Source organism: Felis catus, chromosome E2, assembly GCF_018350175.1.
Source record: "Felis catus isolate Fca126 chromosome E2, F.catus_Fca126_mat1.0, whole genome shotgun sequence".
NCBI classification, from domain to species: domain Eukaryota; kingdom Metazoa; phylum Chordata; class Mammalia; order Carnivora; family Felidae; genus Felis; species Felis catus.
Window position 1 is genome coordinate 10,915,720 of NC_058382.1, and position 16,683 is coordinate 10,932,402.

General features: G+C 64.8%; 2 protein-coding genes and 1 long non-coding RNA gene across 11 annotated transcripts; 2 read left to right on the forward strand and 1 right to left on the reverse strand.

Moving 5' to 3' along the window:
• The first annotated feature begins 926 nt into the window (after positions 1 to 926).
• Positions 927 to 11,486, forward strand: DMPK (DM1 protein kinase). Of its 6 annotated transcripts, none has more exons than XM_023245911.2 (15): positions 927 to 1,268; positions 3,524 to 3,615; positions 3,918 to 4,001; positions 4,091 to 4,186; positions 4,742 to 4,890; positions 5,255 to 5,348; positions 5,638 to 5,844; positions 5,929 to 6,177; positions 6,912 to 6,997; positions 8,549 to 8,660; positions 9,314 to 9,489; positions 9,585 to 9,682; positions 9,846 to 9,892; positions 10,185 to 10,274; positions 10,618 to 11,486. In XM_023245911.2, exons 1-15 carry the CDS (start codon positions 1,109 to 1,111, stop codon positions 10,768 to 10,770), a joined length of 1,893 nt encoding a protein of 630 aa, XP_023101679.1. In that variant the 5' UTR covers positions 927 to 1,108; the 3' UTR covers positions 10,771 to 11,486. The 6 variants fall into 6 exon arrangements, with proteins under 6 accessions (XP_023101679.1, XP_023101678.1, XP_023101680.1 ...); XM_023245910.2 differs by having other exon boundaries at positions 10,189 to 10,274; XM_023245909.2 differs by having other exon boundaries at positions 928 to 1,268; positions 5,929 to 6,192.
• On the reverse strand, positions 6,583 to 12,532 carry LOC111558105. 4 transcript variants are annotated; one of them, XR_006590808.1, is made up of 3 exons: positions 12,395 to 12,532; positions 8,611 to 12,132; positions 6,583 to 7,229 (listed from the first exon to the last, which is right to left on the reverse strand). It is a non-coding gene; the product is annotated as an uncharacterized LOC111558105 (long non-coding RNA). The 4 variants fall into 4 exon arrangements; XR_006590806.1 differs by lacking the exon at positions 6,583 to 7,229 and adding an exon at positions 7,568 to 8,012; XR_006590807.1 differs by lacking the exon at positions 6,583 to 7,229 and adding an exon at positions 7,568 to 8,103.
• Positions 12,345 to 16,419, forward strand: SIX5 (SIX homeobox 5). Its single transcript, XM_023245907.2, has 3 exons — positions 12,345 to 13,183; positions 14,145 to 14,959; positions 15,103 to 16,419. Exons 1-3 carry the CDS (start codon positions 12,387 to 12,389, stop codon positions 15,720 to 15,722), a joined length of 2,232 nt encoding a protein of 743 aa, XP_023101675.1. The 5' UTR covers positions 12,345 to 12,386; the 3' UTR covers positions 15,723 to 16,419.
• Positions 16,420 to 16,683: the final 264 nt, after the last annotated feature.

A 16,683-nucleotide genomic window follows, 5' to 3' on the forward strand; every position in this document is an offset into this window, starting at 1 on the left:
GGACGTTGCTCTGGCTCCCAAACTCTAGAAGAAAGTCCGTCCAGGACCCCCCTCAGAGCCGTTCGAGAGGGCCCAAACCGGCCCAAGTCGGATATTCCGGGGGGGCCTGTCCGGATGGGTCCTCCGGGCCGCTCCTGAGGTGCCCGGAGTGCGCATGTCTGGGCCTCCCGCCGCCTCGGGCCGGCTCACGCGGCCCAGGCGCCCAGAGCCAGCTAGAGACCGCGGTTTCCTCCGGGAGAGCTGTCCAGCCCTCCCGAGAACAGCGAGAGTCCGTCCGGCTGCTGCAGGGAGTGGTGTCTTCCCGCTCTGCCCTCCACCCCCCGAAATGTTTCTGTTTCTAATCCTAGCCCGGGCAGGAATGTGGCTGCGGGGCCAGGGTCCAAGGAGCTATTTTGGGGGCTCCTTTTTCTCCCCCAGGCTTTGGCCAGCGGGTCACCCCTGGTCCTGGCTCCTGAGGGCCTCCCTTCCCAATTCTCTCACCACCCCTTCCCCACCTCCTGCCAAAAAAAAAAAAAAAGTCAGTGTAAAGCAGAGGTCCTGAGGGCTAAATTTAAACCATCCCAAAGTCTGACTCCGTGGCTGAGTCACCCGCGAAGCTGGCCTCCTACCCCCCCCTTCCCAGGCCTCACCCCTTTCTCACCCCACCCCGATTCCTGAGCTTGAGAAGGGGGCGTTACCCGATCATTCTGAACCTCAATTGGCCCCCTCGGAATGGAATGGGACGGCTCATCTTTGGCATCTGCCACACCTGTAGCTTCCTCTGTGCTCCGCCTTTTTTTGGGGGGGGTGCATGGTGGGAGAGTTGAAATTCTTCACCCCCCCCATCTCACTCCGAAGTGTTCTGAGGGGCCCCGGGAGGAGGGAGTTGGGGGGCCTGGCTCATGAGGGGTTAAGGCTGGGAGGCGGGAGGGGGCTGGACCGAGGGGTGGGGAGAAGGGGAGGAGGCCTCAGCAGCAGAGAGAAGTGGCCAGAGAGGCCCAGGGGACAGCCAGGGACAGGCAGACATGCAGCCAGAGCCCCGAGGCCTGGACAGGGGCTGCCAGGCCCCGTGACGGGAGGACCCCGAGCCCCCGGCCCGGGGAGGGGGCCATGGTGCTGCCTGCCCGACATGTCAGCCGAGGTGCGGCTGAGGCGGCTCGAGCAGCTGGTGCTGGACCCCGGCTTCCTGGGGCTGGAGCCCCTGCTCGACCTTCTCCTGGGCGTCCACCAGGAGCTGGGCGCCTCCGACCTGGCCCAGGACAAGTATGTGGCCGACTTCTTGCAGTGGGGTGAGTGCCCGCCTGCATGGACGCCCCCGGATTGGGGGGCGGTGGGGGCAGGGCAGAGGCAGGAGATGGGGCTGGGCACGGGGGGCTGGTGGTTGGGGGCAGGATGGACGTGGGAGAGCCTCCCATTCAGGAGCCCGGAACTCGGTGCCAGGTCCCAGGGTGACCTGCCCCGTCCCCCGTGCCACCCTGGCAGGGCAGGCTGGGGTCAGCAGAGGCCGGGACAGCCAGGACTCACAACCAGGACTTGGGAGGCTGGGCTGGGCACAGCTTCCCGTGGTCCCTCTGTACCCCCTCCACAAAGTCTAGGCCTAAGGACACGCCGGGAGCCCCGTGTTTTAGGGTGCCCCCACTGAAACGGGCCCCATGGCCTTCCACCCTGGTTTCCCAGAGCGCAGGGACAGGCAGAAAGGACAGCACGGGGCAGCTGCCAGGGGCGCGGCCAACGGGCAGGTGTTTGGCTCCAGCCTCTCCAGCTGCCCCGACAGGTGCCCAGGCACTGGGAGGGTGCGGTGACTCAGGCGGGCCCCGGGGGAGAGCCAGCTCTGAGACCGGCGCCACTCAGCGCCCTTCACCCCCTGGACGGAGGAGGAACAACTTAAGGTTCTTCTGGGTGTACCCCCCCAGCCCCGTTTCACTGTGGTCTGCATGGGGAGCCCTGACTCCCCTCTAGCTACCCCCCTCCCATCACTCATTCTCCTAGCTCATGACCTCCGACCTCCCGGCTCTCCCACAAAGTCCCTTCTTGCCAGGTCTTTCCCCGGAGACAGGTCTGGAGGGAAGATGTGCCCGCCTCAGCTTCTGGCCTTGTCTGCCCGGCCCTTCCTCCACCCCAGGGCCCGGGCTCCTTGGGTTTTCTGTCTCTCTGACCCCCTGCCACTTGGTCCCCACACTGGGTTGCCCCTCCAGCGGCCTGCTCTTGGTCCGTGGGCTCCGTGTGTCTCTCTCTGCCTTCTCCCTCTTGCTCCTTTCTTGCGACCATCTCCTTCTGACCCAGGCCCCCACTCCTGTCCCTCCCATTTCACAGATAGGAAGGTGGAGACCAAAGGCCAGGCCGCTCAGCCCCTGTAGGAACTTTCTCTCCGCCTCCCCCAACCCTTAGTACCTCTGTCAGCCCTGACTTCGCAGAGCGTGAAGTGGGGCTAGCAGGGTAAACTGAGCCCTGAGCTGGGGGCAGGGGTCTGGCTCTCCCGTAAGGAGCGCTCCTTTTGTGGCCCGAGCAGCATCCTGCGGCCCCTCCCCTGCCGGGCCGCCCGGGCGGGGGAGGGGGCCTGGGTTCCTGCTGCCTTAAAAGGGCTCAACGTCTTGGCTCTCTCCTCCCTCCCCCGTTCTGGGCCCTGGCTGGTGGTTCCCTGCCTGCGGCCCACTCTCCCCGAACCTCATGGGGGGCTCCTCTCTCCCTTCCATAACGCACCCCGTCTCCCCTTATTCCCACTTGCACACGTCCCTCTCTCTGTCCTGCCTCTCAAGTCCCCAGCGTCTGCTACTTCCCGCCCTCCCTCTCCCTGTCCCAGTCTCCCCCTCCCAACCTGCCCCCTTTAACTCCTAGCTGTGGGGCCTTGGGAAGACCGCTTCACCCGCCTGGGCCCTGACTCCCCACCTGTAAGTGAGGGGTACTGAAGAAGCCCTCTTTGTGGAGTTGAGGGCAGAGAGAATACACTAGAGCCTGGGATTTGGGGGTCCACGCTGGCTTTGTGTTTCTTGCTCCTTCTCCCAGCCCCAGCCCCAGCCCCAAATCCAGTGTCTCCCAAAGTGTGGTCCAAAGCCACCTGCATCATAAACCTGGAGGTACTGGATTAAACCGAATGTTCCAGAGACAGGTGACCAGAGACAGACTGAGAATGCTGGGGTGGGCCTGTTGGGCACTCCCTCCACCAGCCCGAGTGGGGGTGGGGCCTGAAGCTCAGGGGGCCCTAAGGCCTGGGTCTCATATCTTCCCCGTCGGTCCTGCAGAGCCCGCGCTCTCCACCTGCAGCCACTAGGGCCCTCCGGCCCAATGGCCTTCCCCAAAAGGGGTTCCCAGGCATCCCACCTTTTCTGTAGGAGGGCAGTTTGGGGTGTCCCCAACCCTCACAGTGTTTTGGTGGGGAAGCCCTTGGGAGACTGACAGTCCTAGGAGAGAGAGAGAAGAGAGAACAAGGGACAGAGGAGACCGAGGATGGAGAGAGGGGCAGACTGAGGGGCAGAGGGTGGGACTTCCTCCTGTCTGGGGTGTCAGTCCCAGTTAGCCTCGGTTCTCACCTCCCCTCGCCCCCCAGTGGAGCCCATCGCCGAGAGGCTTAAGGAGGCCCGACTGCAGAGGGATGACTTCGAGATTCTGAAGGTGATCGGACGCGGGGCGTTCAGCGAGGTGAGCCGTGAGCTGTCACTGCAGCTCGGCGGAGCGGGAGACGCGACTGCTCACGCAGTGGGCGGGACGCAGGGGTTCGGGGCGGGTCCTTAGAAATTGATGAATGACTGAGTTTAGAAAAACTACACCAGAGGGGCGGGGGGCGGGACTTTGGGTCGATGGGCGTGGCGTTGGCGGTGGGGCGGGGCCACGACTGGGTTGTATCGGGGGTGGAGTCCGATCGGAGCGAGCCCGGGTGTTTCCGCCCCCCTCCCCCCCCCCCCGCGCCACCTCAGCCCCAGTCACCCCGTTTCGGCCTTCAGGTGGCGGTGGTGAAGATGAAGCAGACGGGCCAGGTGTACGCCATGAAGATCATGAATAAATGGGACATGCTGAAGAGAGGCGAGGTGAGGGCCGGGGCTGGACGTGCGGGACGCGAGGATTACCCACCCCAACTCCCGCCCTGCCCGCTTCAGCGCCCGCGGGTGCCCCGCAGGTGTCGTGCTTCCGCGAGGAGAGGGATGTGTTGGTGAACGGGGACCGGCGCTGGATCACGGAGCTGCACTTCGCTTTCCAGGACGAGAACTACCTGGTGAGCCCCGGGCCGGGGCGACTAGAGAGCTGGACCCCGACCCCGAGGCTGGCAGTTAACGAGACGGGGTCAGGCAGAGGAAGGGCTAGGCTTGGGGAGCTGCCTCTGGGTGTGGTAGGAACTGGTCTTCCTTGCCCGGGAGGGGAGATGTCACTTACGGCTCTTTTCCCGGGCGGATTCTAGTGGACTCTGCAAAAGATGCCGCCGTCGGGGGTGGGGGTGGGGCGGGGATCTCTCACCGGGACTGGGATAGCTCTCTAGTCGGTGTAGGGGCCACTGGGCAGGGGGTATCTGGGCACTGGGTGCGGGGGGGGTTCTCTGAGTTCTCTTTTTCCCTCCTTGTGTCCGGTGACATCCCGGGGGAAATTAGGGTTTTTTTTGGGGGGGGGGGAGTGTCTCTGATTTGGCCTCGGAGATCTCTTGGGCTCTCTTGGGGCTGGGGCTGCGGGGTCTCTCCCCAGGGATGGGGCATCTGTGGGAGTCTTTGTCCCGGGCTATCGGCGATCGGTGCCGAGGGGTGCTACTGACCCCCCCCCATGACACGCCCCCTGCTAGTACCTGGTCATGGAGTACTACGTGGGCGGGGACCTGCTAACGCTGCTGAGCAAGTTTGGGGAGCGGATCCCAGCCGAAATGGCGCGCTTCTACCTGGCCGAGATTGTCATGGCCATAGACTCAGTGCACCGGCTGGGCTATGTACACAGGTGGGCGCAGCAGGGGCTGAGGGGCGGGGGGCTGAGGGCGGGGCCCAGAGAGGGAAAGCAAAGTTGCACCTGGGCACGGTACCGCAAAGGTGGGGACCCAGAGGGGGCGGGCCCTGCAGAGGGACCTCCTTGGTTGGGGCCACTGGGGACAGGGCCAGAGGAGTGGGGTTCAGAATTGCAGAGTCCCCTAAGGGGCGGAAGCCGAGGAAATGGGTTCTGAGGGGGTAGGGAGTGGAGGGGCCCGGAGCTGGAGAGCATGGTCCCTAAGAGGGTGGGACCCGAGGCCGCGCTGCCTGGAGGGGTGGAACCTGCCGAGATGGATGGAGGGAGGCTCACATCCACCCCCACCCTTCCGTTTGCCCAGGGACATCAAACCCGACAACATCCTGCTGGACCGCTGTGGCCACATCCGCTTGGCCGACTTCGGGTCCTGCCTCAAGTTGAGGGCGGACGGAACGGTGCGTGGGGCGCCGCTTCGGGCACTGCGGCCACCACTGAGGAGTGGGGGCAGGTGGGGGGACAGAAGCGCAGAGTGTGGGGGCGGGGCTGAGGCGCCCAGGTAGAGGTGGGGGCCCGACCAGATTTAGAGGGGTTACAGGGAGGGGACCCACGCCTAAGTGTGTGAGCCGCTCCGGGTTAGAACAGAAAAGGGGAGGGACTAAAGCCCTCGGGGCGTGGTTAGGAGGAGGGGAGGAGCCAGAGCTGGGAGGGGCGGGGCCGAGCCCAGCTCTGGACCTTTTGGCTCAGGTGCGGTCGCTGGTGGCGGTGGGCACCCCGGACTACTTGTCCCCTGAGATCCTGCAGGCTGTGGGCGGCGGGCCCGGGCTGGGCAGCTATGGGCCCGAGTGTGACTGGTGGGCACTGGGAGTGTTCGCCTATGAAATGTTCTACGGGCAGACGCCCTTCTACGCCGACTCCACGGCTGAGACCTACGGCAAGATCGTGCACTACAAGGTGAGCACGGCCAGAGGAACCCCTCATCTCCCTTGGCACGTAACGCCAGGCCAGCATCCCCTGCCCTCCCTCTCCCTCGTGCAGGAGCACCTGTCTCTACCGCTTGCCGACGCAGGGGTCCCTGAGGAGGCCCGAGACCTCATCCAGCGGCTGCTGTGTCCTCCTGAGACGCGGCTGGGCCGGGACGGAGCAGGTGATTTCCAGAATCATCCTTTTTTCTTTGGCCTTGACTGGGACAGTCTCCGAGACAGCGTGCCCCCATTTACACCGGATTTCGAGGGTGCCACTGACACGTGCAACTTCGATGTGGTGGAAGACGGGCTCACTGCCATGGTGAGCGGGGGCGGGGTAGGTACCTGCGACCCCTGCTGGGCAGAGGGTATTCCCCCCACCCACGCCCCACCCCCATCCCTCATCCAGAGAGCTGGGGTTAGAATAGTACCCATCTCCTGGGGTCTTGAAATCATTCCTCCCCCAGAGCGCCTGCTCTGTGCCCACCCAGCGCCGGGAACCCAGCGGTGATCTGGATTCGCAGTCCAGTGGGGAACATAGACTTGTCCCCAGACAGTGATGCCCCAGAGGGAGAGTTCAAGGGTGAGACAAGGGAGGGGGGGTGTGCGGAGGGGGGCGCGGGCTCCCCACCCAGCCTGGAAAGTTTTGGAGGGTTTCCTGGAGGAGGAAGCCTCGGCTATCTGAGCTGAGACCTGGAAGGATAAGAAGTGAGGCAGGAAAACACCGTTGAGGAATCTCTCCTAGGCCATCTCTCTCTCAACTGTTGTACAAGCCACCCCAGTGCTGGGCACTGCTGGGGACCCACAGGGACCAGGCCAGCCCTGGGTCCCCGCCCTCGTCCACGTGCAGTCGGGAGAAGTATAGAATGACACTGTGGAGAGCGCCCTGAGGGAAGCAGCCGGATACAATGAAAGAAGATGAGGGAGGGGCCACTTTAGACGAGGCCCCAAGCTGGGGTGGGGTGGGGAGCTGGCATTTAAGCCAAGACTGGGAAGGGGTGAGGCACCAGCCCTGAGGAGCACAGGTCACTCCACATCTGGATTTCTCTGGTACAGGAGACGCTGTCCGACATGCGGGAAGGCATGCCCCTGGGGGTCCACCTGCCATTTGTGGGCTACTCCTACTCCTGCATGGCCCTCAGGTAAGCGCTGTTCAGGGGCTCCCAGTAGGGTTGCAAGATCAGGCTCAGAAGCGTAGCGTCTTGGGACCAAGGACTGTTAGGAGTCCGGAGTTGTAGGACCTTACGAGGTCAGACCGTAAGTACCGTGAAGTTTTAGATTCCCTTGCAAAACCTCGGAGCCACAGACTTGGGCTTCCAGAATCTTCCAGGCGTCCACTTTTAGATTGCTAGTCCAGTCACGGGACCTCAGAATCTTAGAAAATAAGAAACATAGAATTTTAAAATCAGTCTTAAAGGAATACAAACTTTTTTGAATCGCTCATATAACCATAAAGCTACTTCTTTGTTTATTTATTTTTAATTTTTTTTAAACGTTTATTTATTTTTGAGACAGAGAGAGACACACAGCATGAACGGGGGAGGGGCAGAGAGAGAGGGAGACACAGAATCGGAAGCAGGCTCCAGGCTCTGAGCCATCAGCCCAGAGCCCAACACGGGGCTCGAACTCGCAGACCGCGAGATCGTGACCTGAGCTGAAGTCGGACGCCCAACCGACTGAGCCACCCAGGCGCCCCTTGTTTGTTTATTTAAAGGAGGCTCCACACCCAATGTGGGGCTTGAACTCACGACCCCTGAGATCAAGCGTCAGATGCTCTATTGACTGAGCCAGCCAGGCGCCCCTAACCATAAAGCCTTTTAAAAACATTAATTATACAAACAATACGTCGTTTGTCACTGGTAAATTAGAAAATTCTGGCAAGGGAAAGGAGCTCCCTGGCTCACGCATGCGCACACACAAACTGGACAACTGTGAGAACATGCTGTGATCCAATCTAGTCTTGCCGAACAATGTATCAAAATGTCCCTTCTTGTCCTGAACGAAGGCCAAACATGAGCCACTGTGCGGTACTCTCCTTTCTGGGGGGAGGGGGGGGGACAGGACTCCGTTAACCCGTCTTCTCTGTTATAACCCAGATTGGATGGACAGCTGCAGCGTGGTCTCGGGGGGTGCCCAGGATCCTGGGGTCCTTGAGACCTGTTTCCAGAGAGGGAGTGCTGGGTGCGAGGGGCCATCCACTTTTATTGCAATTTCATATTCCTGGGGAGGAGGGGTCTCCCTCCAGCAGCTGGGGATGGCAGGGGGCGGGGTGCAGAGAACTAGAATCAGTCCTGGGATCCCACACCCAGTCTTGACACTGTATCTTTGGAGGTGGCCAGAGCTGGGTGGGGTCCCCCTCATTGTCCTGAAGTCCTAAGGAGAGGGGTCTGCAAAGGTCACGTGGACAGGGAGATGAGTGACCCCGCATATGGGTGTCTCGACCCCAGGTTCCCACAGAAGGTGCAGAGAGGCCAGCTCCCAGGGGCCTGAGGCCATGTGAAGGGCGGGCCTTTACTAACAAGAAGGGGACCCGTCCCATCAACCTGTCCCGCCCCCTCCTCACTCTAGGGGCCCTTCGGGGCCTGGCTGTCCCACGCCCACAGAAGAGGGAGTCCTGGCTCTAAACCCAGGGGGGTGGACAACCTCTTGAGGGGGCCTGGCTCTCCCTCCCCTCGCCCTCTTCCTCTCCCCAGGGACGAGGAGGTCCCAGGCCCCACGGCCATGGAACTGGAGGCCGAGCCATTGCCTGAGCCACCTGTGCGGGCGCCCAGCCCGGAGCCCACGGTGCTGCCACCAGAGGAAACAGTGAGTCTCTGGAGGAGAAGGTCGGTCAGGGAGAATCCGAGAAAGGCAGGGGCTTCCGGGGTCTTGTGTGCTGCCGGCCTGAAGCCCTCTGGGAGTTGGCTTGATAGAGAGAGAGAATGCAAAGTAGAGACAAAGTTACTTCAGTCAGAAATCATCCCTCTGAAGAAATAAAGGCCTTTGTGTGTGGGAGGAGGGGGCCGGCCCTTGGTCAGCAGACAGAAGCTCAAGGCAAAGGTTTATTCTTGAACCGGAAAGGAGGGTAGTTAGGGTGAATTGTTCCCGGAAGAGGGGGCTGGTGAATGAGGGGGGGGGAGACAGAGACAAACCAAACAGGGCCTTTTGGTGAGGCAGGCCTTCTCCTGAGGACGCCCAGGGACTGGAGAAGAGGGGAGGGCCATGGTCAAGTTGGGTAAGAGTTGTAGGAATAGCCCTTTGGTTCCTGTGTGGAAGGTGGGTGGGAAGGGCCCAGACTGGAGGCCGGAGACCAAGGCAGGGGCTGGGGTTAGTTAGGGAAGGAGGAGACGTGGGTCACTGCAGGAGCTGTGGGGATTCCGGAAAGATCTAGAGGACAAGGGAAGATCCCAGCCTAGAACCGGTGCCCAAGTCTTGGGCGCTGCAGGAGCGGGCAACCCTAAGCCAGGTCCCGCACGCAGGCCGAAGCGGCAGCTCCGGAGGCCGTTCCCGCGGCGGCGGCGGCGGCGGCGGTGGCGGCGGAGGCCCAGGTGACGCTGCGGGAGCTCCAGGAGGCCCTGGAGGAGGAGGTGCTTACACGGCAGAGCCTGAGCCGGGAGCTGGAGGCCATCCGCACAGCCAACCAGAGCTTCGCCAGGTCGGGGTCGGGGCGCCGGGGCTGGTCGCTACCGTCGGCAGCCCGTCTCGCCCAGGTCCGGTCCGGAAGGGCTCACGGTCTTTCCCTCCCCGCAGTCAGCTCCGTGAGGCCGAGGCCCGGAACCGAGACCTGGAGGCGCGCGTCCGGCAGCTGCAGGAGCGGATGGAGCTGCTGCAGGCCGGGGGAGACGCAGGCGAGTCCCCCCTCCGTCCCCTTTCCCGAGGGCGACGGGGGGAGGTGGGCCCGCGGCGTGTGTGGACACCTGGGGGAGGGCGAGGGGCCCAGGCTGGGGCACGCCGCGCCACCGCCCTCCTCCGTCCCTCCACGCGCCCTACGCCTCTCTCTTCTCCTTCCAGCTGTCACGGGGGTCCCCAGTCCCCGGGCCACGGATGCACCTTCCCATGTAAGACCCCTCTTTTTCCCCTGTATCAAGCCTGCTGGCCCCTCTGCAACCCCGGCCCCGTCTCCCCGTCCGGATTTAGGGATCACCCTATCTCTTTGGGGTTCCAGACGGCAGACACCCTCCACTCAGCCCCACGTCTACCAGACAGCCCTCGGTCCGGGCCTCTAACCAGATCCCATCTAGGATCTCCCTAGATTCCCTCCCCGACTCCGTTCGCTGTCTCTCGCCTCCTGCCGAGGGCGGCCGGGCCGGGCTGGGCTCCGATCGGGTCACCTGTCCCTTCTCTCTCCAGCTAGATGGCCCCCCGGCCGTGGCTCTGGGCCAATGCCCGCTGGTGGGGCCGGGCCCCATGCACCGCCGCCACCTGCTGCTCCCTGCCAGGGTACGTCCGGCTGCTCACGCCCGCCCGCCGCCGCGCCCCCTCCTCGCACCAAGCACCCCAAGCCTCCTCTGCTTAGCTGCGCCTCTGTCGAGCGGGGCCGCCGCGGGGAGGGAGGATGCGCGGGCAGCCAATCAGCTCAGGCCGCTAGGAAGCAGCCAGTGGCGAGTTCGGACGAGACTTGAAGCTTGCCCGCGGACCAACCGCAACTGCCCGCGGGGGCGGGGCGGGGCGGGGCGGGACGAGAGAGGAGTGTGAACCCACCTATAAGCGTGGGCGTGGCGAGTCCCAGGAGCCAATCGGGGGGCCGTGCCGCCAAGACCTGATCACGCCCTCTTGTCCGCAGGTCCCTAAGCCTGACCTATCGGAGGCGCGTTCCCTGCTCCTGTTCGCCGTTGCTCTGGCTGCTGCCGCCGCCTTGGGCTGCACTGGGTTGGTGGCCTGCGCCCACCATCTCGCCCCGGTCTGGCGCCACCCGGGAGCCGCCTTCGCCCCCTGAACCCTAGGACCCCAAGCTGGAGGGTTGGGTGACCTGGGCACGGCGCAGAAGCCATTCCTACCGCCTCCCCGTTCACACCGCCTCCCAGCGTGGGTCTCCGCCCGAGCTCCAGCCCTGTGATCCGGGCCCGCCCCCTGGCGGCCGGGGAGGGAGGAGCAGGGGGCTCCAGGGAGGCTTGTAACCGGGAATGCTGCAGTTGCTGCTGGGGAGAATCGCAGACCAACCACCTACTAACTCCGGCCTGGCTGAGGCCCCGCCGTGGATGGGCAAACTGCGATCTAGAGGAGACAGCAGGGCCAGGGCTCGGCCATCAGTTTTTCACCCTCCACGCGCCCCCCGCCTATCGGCTCGCAGACCACAAATCCCTGTGCATGAGGCCCTACTATCCTGGGAATGTTCTCTTCCCGCGGCGAACGTCTAGTGCGAGCCCCGCCCGCCTTCTCGAGAACCTTTTGCTTTCGCCAGCCCCGCTTTTTCGGGGACTCGCGCGCCCTCCTCACGTACGTAGCTCTCGGGGCCACAGCAGGCTCCGCCCGCCTCGGCAGTTTGGGTATTTATTGACCTGTCCTCCGACCCGCCAAGTTCCAGGACCCCAGCACCCTAATCCACGTTTTGGATGCACTGAGACCCCGACATTCCTCAGTATTTATTGTCTCTCCACACCTAGGACCCCACCCCCGATCCTCGCGAATAAAAGGCCCTCCCGTCTGCCCAAAGCTCTGGACTCCGCGGTGTCCGCTCTCTTGGCGTTGCGGGAACGAGGCTGCTCAGTGGGCCAATTGGAAGGCGAGTGGAGGCGCCCAATGGCCTGGCAAGAAGCTACAGGGCCGCCAAGCAGACGAATCCGGGCTGGGGGTGGGGGTGGGGACGCTGAAAGGCGTGGCTTCGGCATCCGGCCAATAGGAGGTGGCTAGCGAGCCGCCCGGAGGCACCGCCCCTTGCCCAGCTGTGGCCCAGCTGTGCCACCCGCAGGCCGGCAAGAAGGGGGTTGGGCCGGCTGCGCGCGCGCGCGCGGCCATCCTCCTACTACTGCGCTTGCGCGGGCCACGCGACTCTGTCCCAGCGACTAGCTCAAGAAAAGTTGCTGCAAACTTTCTAACCCGTTTCCCCCGCCCCTTCTCCCTGCCGGACCCGCCCCCCTGCGGAGCCGGGAATTCCGAGGGGCGGAGCGCGGGCCGAGATGGGGCATGGGGGGGCCTTCAGAGGACTCTGGAGACGGAGGCGTGCAGAAGCTTAGTCTCGGGGCGGAGGTGGCTTCGCGCCCTTAGCCTTCCCGGACGGCCCGTTACCTTCTCCGTTGTCCCGATGGGGAAACTGAGGCCCTCAGCCTGAGGCACACGCGGGGGGAGGAAAAAGCGCGGCCTGAGGCGGAGGGAAAACAAAAGGAGAATCACGGACAGACGGGGAGGGGGGCGGGCACACACACAGACACTGGGACAGAGACCCTAGTGGAGAGCTGGGCCTGGCACTGCTGGGGGAGACGCGGGGTCGGCGGGGGGTGGAAGATCGGGAAGCGCGAAGGGGAGGGCGGAGGGGGGGGGACGGGCGGGGGAGGGGGCTGGGGAAAGCCCGAGGGAGGAGGAGAAGGAGGGAGGAACTTCCCAAAGTTGCAAAACATGGCTACCTTGCCTGCGGAGCCGAGCGCGGGGCCGGCGGCTGGGGGGGAGGCGGTGGCGGCGGCGGCGACCGAAGAAGAGGAGGAGGAAGCGCGCCAGCTCCTGCAGACTTTGCAGGCGGCCGAGGGTGAGGCGGCGGCCGCAGCCGGGGCCGGGGCGGGCGAAGCGGCGGCGGGAGCGGAGGGCCCGGGATCCCCGGGCGTCCCCGGGTCGCCCCCCGAGGCCGCTGCCGAGCCGCCCACGGGCCTCCGCTTCTCGCCCGAGCAGGTGGCGTGCGTTTGCGAGGCGCTGCTACAGGCGGGCCACGCCGGCCGCTTGAGCCGCTTCCTGGGCGCACTGCCCCCGGCCGAGCGCCTACGTGGCAGCGATCCGGTGCTGCGCGCTCGGGCCCTGGTGGCCTTCCAGCGAGGCGAGTACGCCGAGCTCTACCGGCTGCTGGAGAGCCGCCCCTTCCCCGCCGCCCACCACGCCTTTCTGCAGGACCTCTACCTGCGCGCGCGCTACCACGAGGCCGAGCGAGCCCGCGGCCGCGCGCTGGGCGCAGTGGACAAGTACCGTCTGCGCAAGAAGTTCCCGCTGCCCAAGACCATATGGGACGGCGAGGAGACCGTCTACTGCTTCAAGGAGCGCTCCCGCGCCGCGCTTAAGGCCTGCTATCGCGGCAACCGCTACCCTACGCCGGACGAGAAGCGCCGCCTGGCCACGCTCACCGGCCTCTCGCTCACGCAGGTCAGCAACTGGTTCAAGAACCGGCGACAGCGCGATCGGACCGGGGGCGGCGGCGCGCCCTGCAAGAGGTGAGGGGAGCCGGGCGGCGCAAGTCCCGCTTTCCCGGGGACGTGCTACCTACCAACCCCCTCTCCCCCATACCCGCGCCGAGCTCCTGGGGACACCTCCTGCACACACCTTCAGGCGCTCCCCGCCCCCCAGCGCAGGGAATACGTGTGGACGAAACTGGCACACGCCCGGGGCCCTCTCCCCGACCTCACTTCTGTCGCGTAGGCTGGGAGACCTCTTCCCTCTGCTCCATTCGGAGCTCCATCCCGAATCCCATCCATGTTCTTGGCCAGGGGGAGGCAGTGAAGAAAACGGGGGGACTGCGGAAAGGGGGGCGGGCCTTTGTCCATCCATCCCGCGTGGGGGCATCTTTCACGCCCGCGGGCTGCCGGGCCTTTCCCTGACCGAGGCTCTTCCTCACCCCCACCCCGCCACCCCCCTGTGTGCCCAAACAGCGTGGTCCGTCGTCTGTCTTTGTTGTGAAACGTGAACCTTCCCCAGCTCCGGTTTCCCTGTAACCCAAGCCCTTCCCCTCCCACCCCTCGCGCCGGCCTCTCTCCCTTCTCTGACGCCCCGGGGGTGGGGGGAAGGCACCGGGAACTGAGCGGGCGGCTGCCTCTCCACTCTCCGAAGACGCTGGGCTGCTTGCAGCCTGACCCAGGGGACTTCGGGCAGCCCAGTGCTCAGCCTCTGGGGCCCCGAGGCCAAGGGGCTGGGAGAGGAGGGCCTCCTCCCTCCGATGTGGCCAGCTTCGGCTCTTACGAAGAGGTATCAGCGCTGGACTTGGAAACGCTCTGTCTCAGGGGGCCTTGGGTGGTCTGACTGAGGAGGTTTTATAACCTCCTGAAATTGGCCACAGAAGTTTGGGCCGGGGAAAGGTGGGGAGGCAGTGGTGGGCCTGTGCTCCTGCAGGGCAGCTTGCTGGCCGATGCGGAAGCTCAGGCATCGAGGACCACAACTCACGATCCTTTCTCTGGCCAGCGAGTCTGACGGGAACCCCACGACTGAGGACGAGTCCAGCCGCAGTCCCGAGGACCTGGACAGGGGCGTGGCTCCAGTGGCATCTGAGGCCCCTGCCCAGGGCTCCATATTTCTGGCGGGGGCCGCCCCTCCAGCACCGTGCCCTGCCTCCTCTTCCATCCTGGTGAATGGGAGCTTCCTGGCTGCAGGCAGCTCCCCAGCTGTGCTCCTCAATGGGAGCCCCGTCATCATCAACAGCCTGGCCCTGGGGGAGGCCTCCAGCCTGGGCCCCCTGCTGCTCACGGGGGGCAGTGGCGCTCCTCCACCACCACCGCCCCCACAGCCCAGTCCCCAGGGGGCCAGTGAGGGCAAGACCTCCCTGGTCCTGGACCCTCAGACCGGGGAGGTTCGACTAGAGGAGGCTCAGCCCGAGGCCCCGGAGACCAAGGAGGCCCAGGGGGCTGCTTCGGTGCCGGCCGGAGAAGAGGCTCCGGGGCCTCTGCCCCAAGTGGTGCCCGGCCCCCCGCCGGCCGCCACCTTTCCTCTGCCCCCGGGACCGGTGCCTTCTGTAGCTGCTCCCCAAGTGGTGCCGCTTTCCCCACCCCCTGGGTACCCCGCAGGCCTGGGCCCCACCTCCCCGCTGTTGAACTTGCCCCAGGTGGTACCCACCTCACAGGTGGTGACGCTGCCCCAGGCTGTGGGGCCACTGCAACTGTTAGCCGCGGGGCCGGGCAGTCCTGTGAAGGTGGCGGCTGCCTCGGGCCCTACCAACGTGCACCTGATAAACTCCGGCGTGGGCGTGACCGCCCTGCAGCTGCCCTCGGCTGCGGCCCCAGGTACCTCCTGCCTGGCTGGGGCCTGGGTGACGGCTGGGCTGGCCGAGAGTGCTGTCGGTGGGCTTCTGGGAGGTGGGGCAGCCTGTCCCTGGCGGTGTGTCCCAGAACCCTCCCGACGCCTGGCCCACCTCTCGTCCCCACAGGAAACTTTCTCCTGGCCAACCCCGTGTCTGGCAGCCCCATCGTGACAGGCGTGGCCGTGCAACAGGGCAAGATCATCCTCACCGCCACCTTCCCCACAAGCATGCTGGTCTCCCAGGTCCTGCCACCTGCCCCTAGCCTGGCCCTGCCCCTGAAGCCAGACGCAGCCATCTCGGTGCCCGAGGGAGCCCTCCCAGTGGCGCCCAGCCCTGCCCTCCCGGAGGTCCACGCCCTCGGCCCGCTCTCTGCACATCAGCCGCCACAGCCGCCACCCGCCCCTGCCGCCACCACTGCCGCCAGCCTGCCCTTCCCTGCGGACTCCTCCGGCCTCCTGCCGGGCTTCCCTGCGCCCCCGCCTGAAGGGCTCATGCTGTCGCCTGCAGCTATGCCCATCTGGCCGGCAGGCCTGGAACTGAGCGCAGGCACAGAAGGGCTGCTAGAAGCAGAGAAGGGGCTGGGGACGCAGGCCCCCCACACCGTGCTGAGGCTGCCGGACCCTGACCCTGAAGGACTGCTCCTGGGGTCCACGGCGGGGGGCGAAGTTGATGAGGGGCTGGAAGCCGAGACCAAGGTTCTGACCCAGCTACAGTCCGTGCCTGTGGAAGACCCCCTGGACCTGTGACCCGGCCGGGCCTCATCGCCTCTCCTGACAATGGTGCTCAAGGTCCAGGACAGCTCCAGACGAGGGGATCGCTCGGACATGACCGCTGGGAGCTGAAGATCCCACACACTACGTATCCCTGGGCCCCTTAACCTCTCCAAGCCCTGGAGGTGCCAGGGGGCTCCCCACTGCCTGCTCCTGCCCAGGGACACCGTCCTCTGGATTGGAGGCCTCCTCTGTTACAGCCCTCTCCTTGCTCTGTGTCCCCAGTATATGGGGAGATTTGGGGGTCCTGACTCCGGGGCTGTGCCCCCCTCAACCCAGTACTAGCTGTGAGCTGAAAGTCCTGCCACGTGGCTGGATTTCCAGCCCCCTTGAGCCCTCTCCCTATCACTCCCTAAAACACTATTAATAGCTCCACTGACATCCAGCGTTCCCAGAACCACTTGGAGGGTGGAGGACAGGCAGTCTGCGCCCCAGACCACCAGCCCCTCCCAGCTGGGCCCTTCCTGCTGAAAAGGGAGGCAGGTGCGGGGAGGCCTGGGTGAGGCTCCTCCAGGACTAGAGGCCGCCTGATCACGTCCAGCCCCAGACCAAAGATCCCCTCACCCCTGGGGCAACCCTGACCCCTGTGTCTAGTTTGTATCATAAATCTTTATTTTTCTAGGACATGTTATGCCTCTGTTTCAATCAAAATAAAGTTAACAGACAACTAGAACCTCCAGGGGTGTGGGTTCCCTTCTAAATTACTTGCTCAAAGGAAAAGCTGAACTCTAAAAAGCCCCACCTGAGCTTCTGGCTTTCTCACTGTTGCTCCCTGGTGGGGGGGGGGGGGGCGGGGCCCGGGGTGGGAGTTTAGCTCCGTGGTGCCCCTTGGGAAGGTGTGGGCAGGGTGTTTCTCAAACTGCAGGCCTCGGGGCCTCTAGATCCTGCAGAAGGAGCACCTCCCACCCAGCGTTGAGGAAGCCAGGGGGCCAAAGGA

Bases quoted from the DNA above. Each gene is read 5' to 3' on its own strand.
- DMPK (XM_023245908.2), top strand. From the start codon at position 1,109: ATGTCAGCCGAGGTGCGGCTGAGGCGGCTCGAGCAGCTGGTGCTGGAC. The intron at 3,616-3,917 runs GTGAGCCGTGAG...TTCGGCCTTCAG, and splicing joins GACGCGGGGCGTTCAGCGAG to GTGGCGGTGGTGAAGATGAA. The intron at 4,891-5,254 runs GTGGGCGCAGCA...CCGTTTGCCCAG, and splicing joins CGGCTGGGCTATGTACACAG to GGACATCAAACCCGACAACA.
- SIX5 (XM_023245907.2), top strand. From the start codon at position 12,387: ATGGCTACCTTGCCTGCGGAGCCGAGCGCGGGGCCGGCGGCTGGGGGG. The intron at 13,184-14,144 runs GTGAGGGGAGCC...TTCTCTGGCCAG, and splicing joins GGCGGCGCGCCCTGCAAGAG to CGAGTCTGACGGGAACCCCA. The intron at 14,960-15,102 runs GTACCTCCTGCC...TCGTCCCCACAG, and splicing joins GCCCTCGGCTGCGGCCCCAG to GAAACTTTCTCCTGGCCAAC.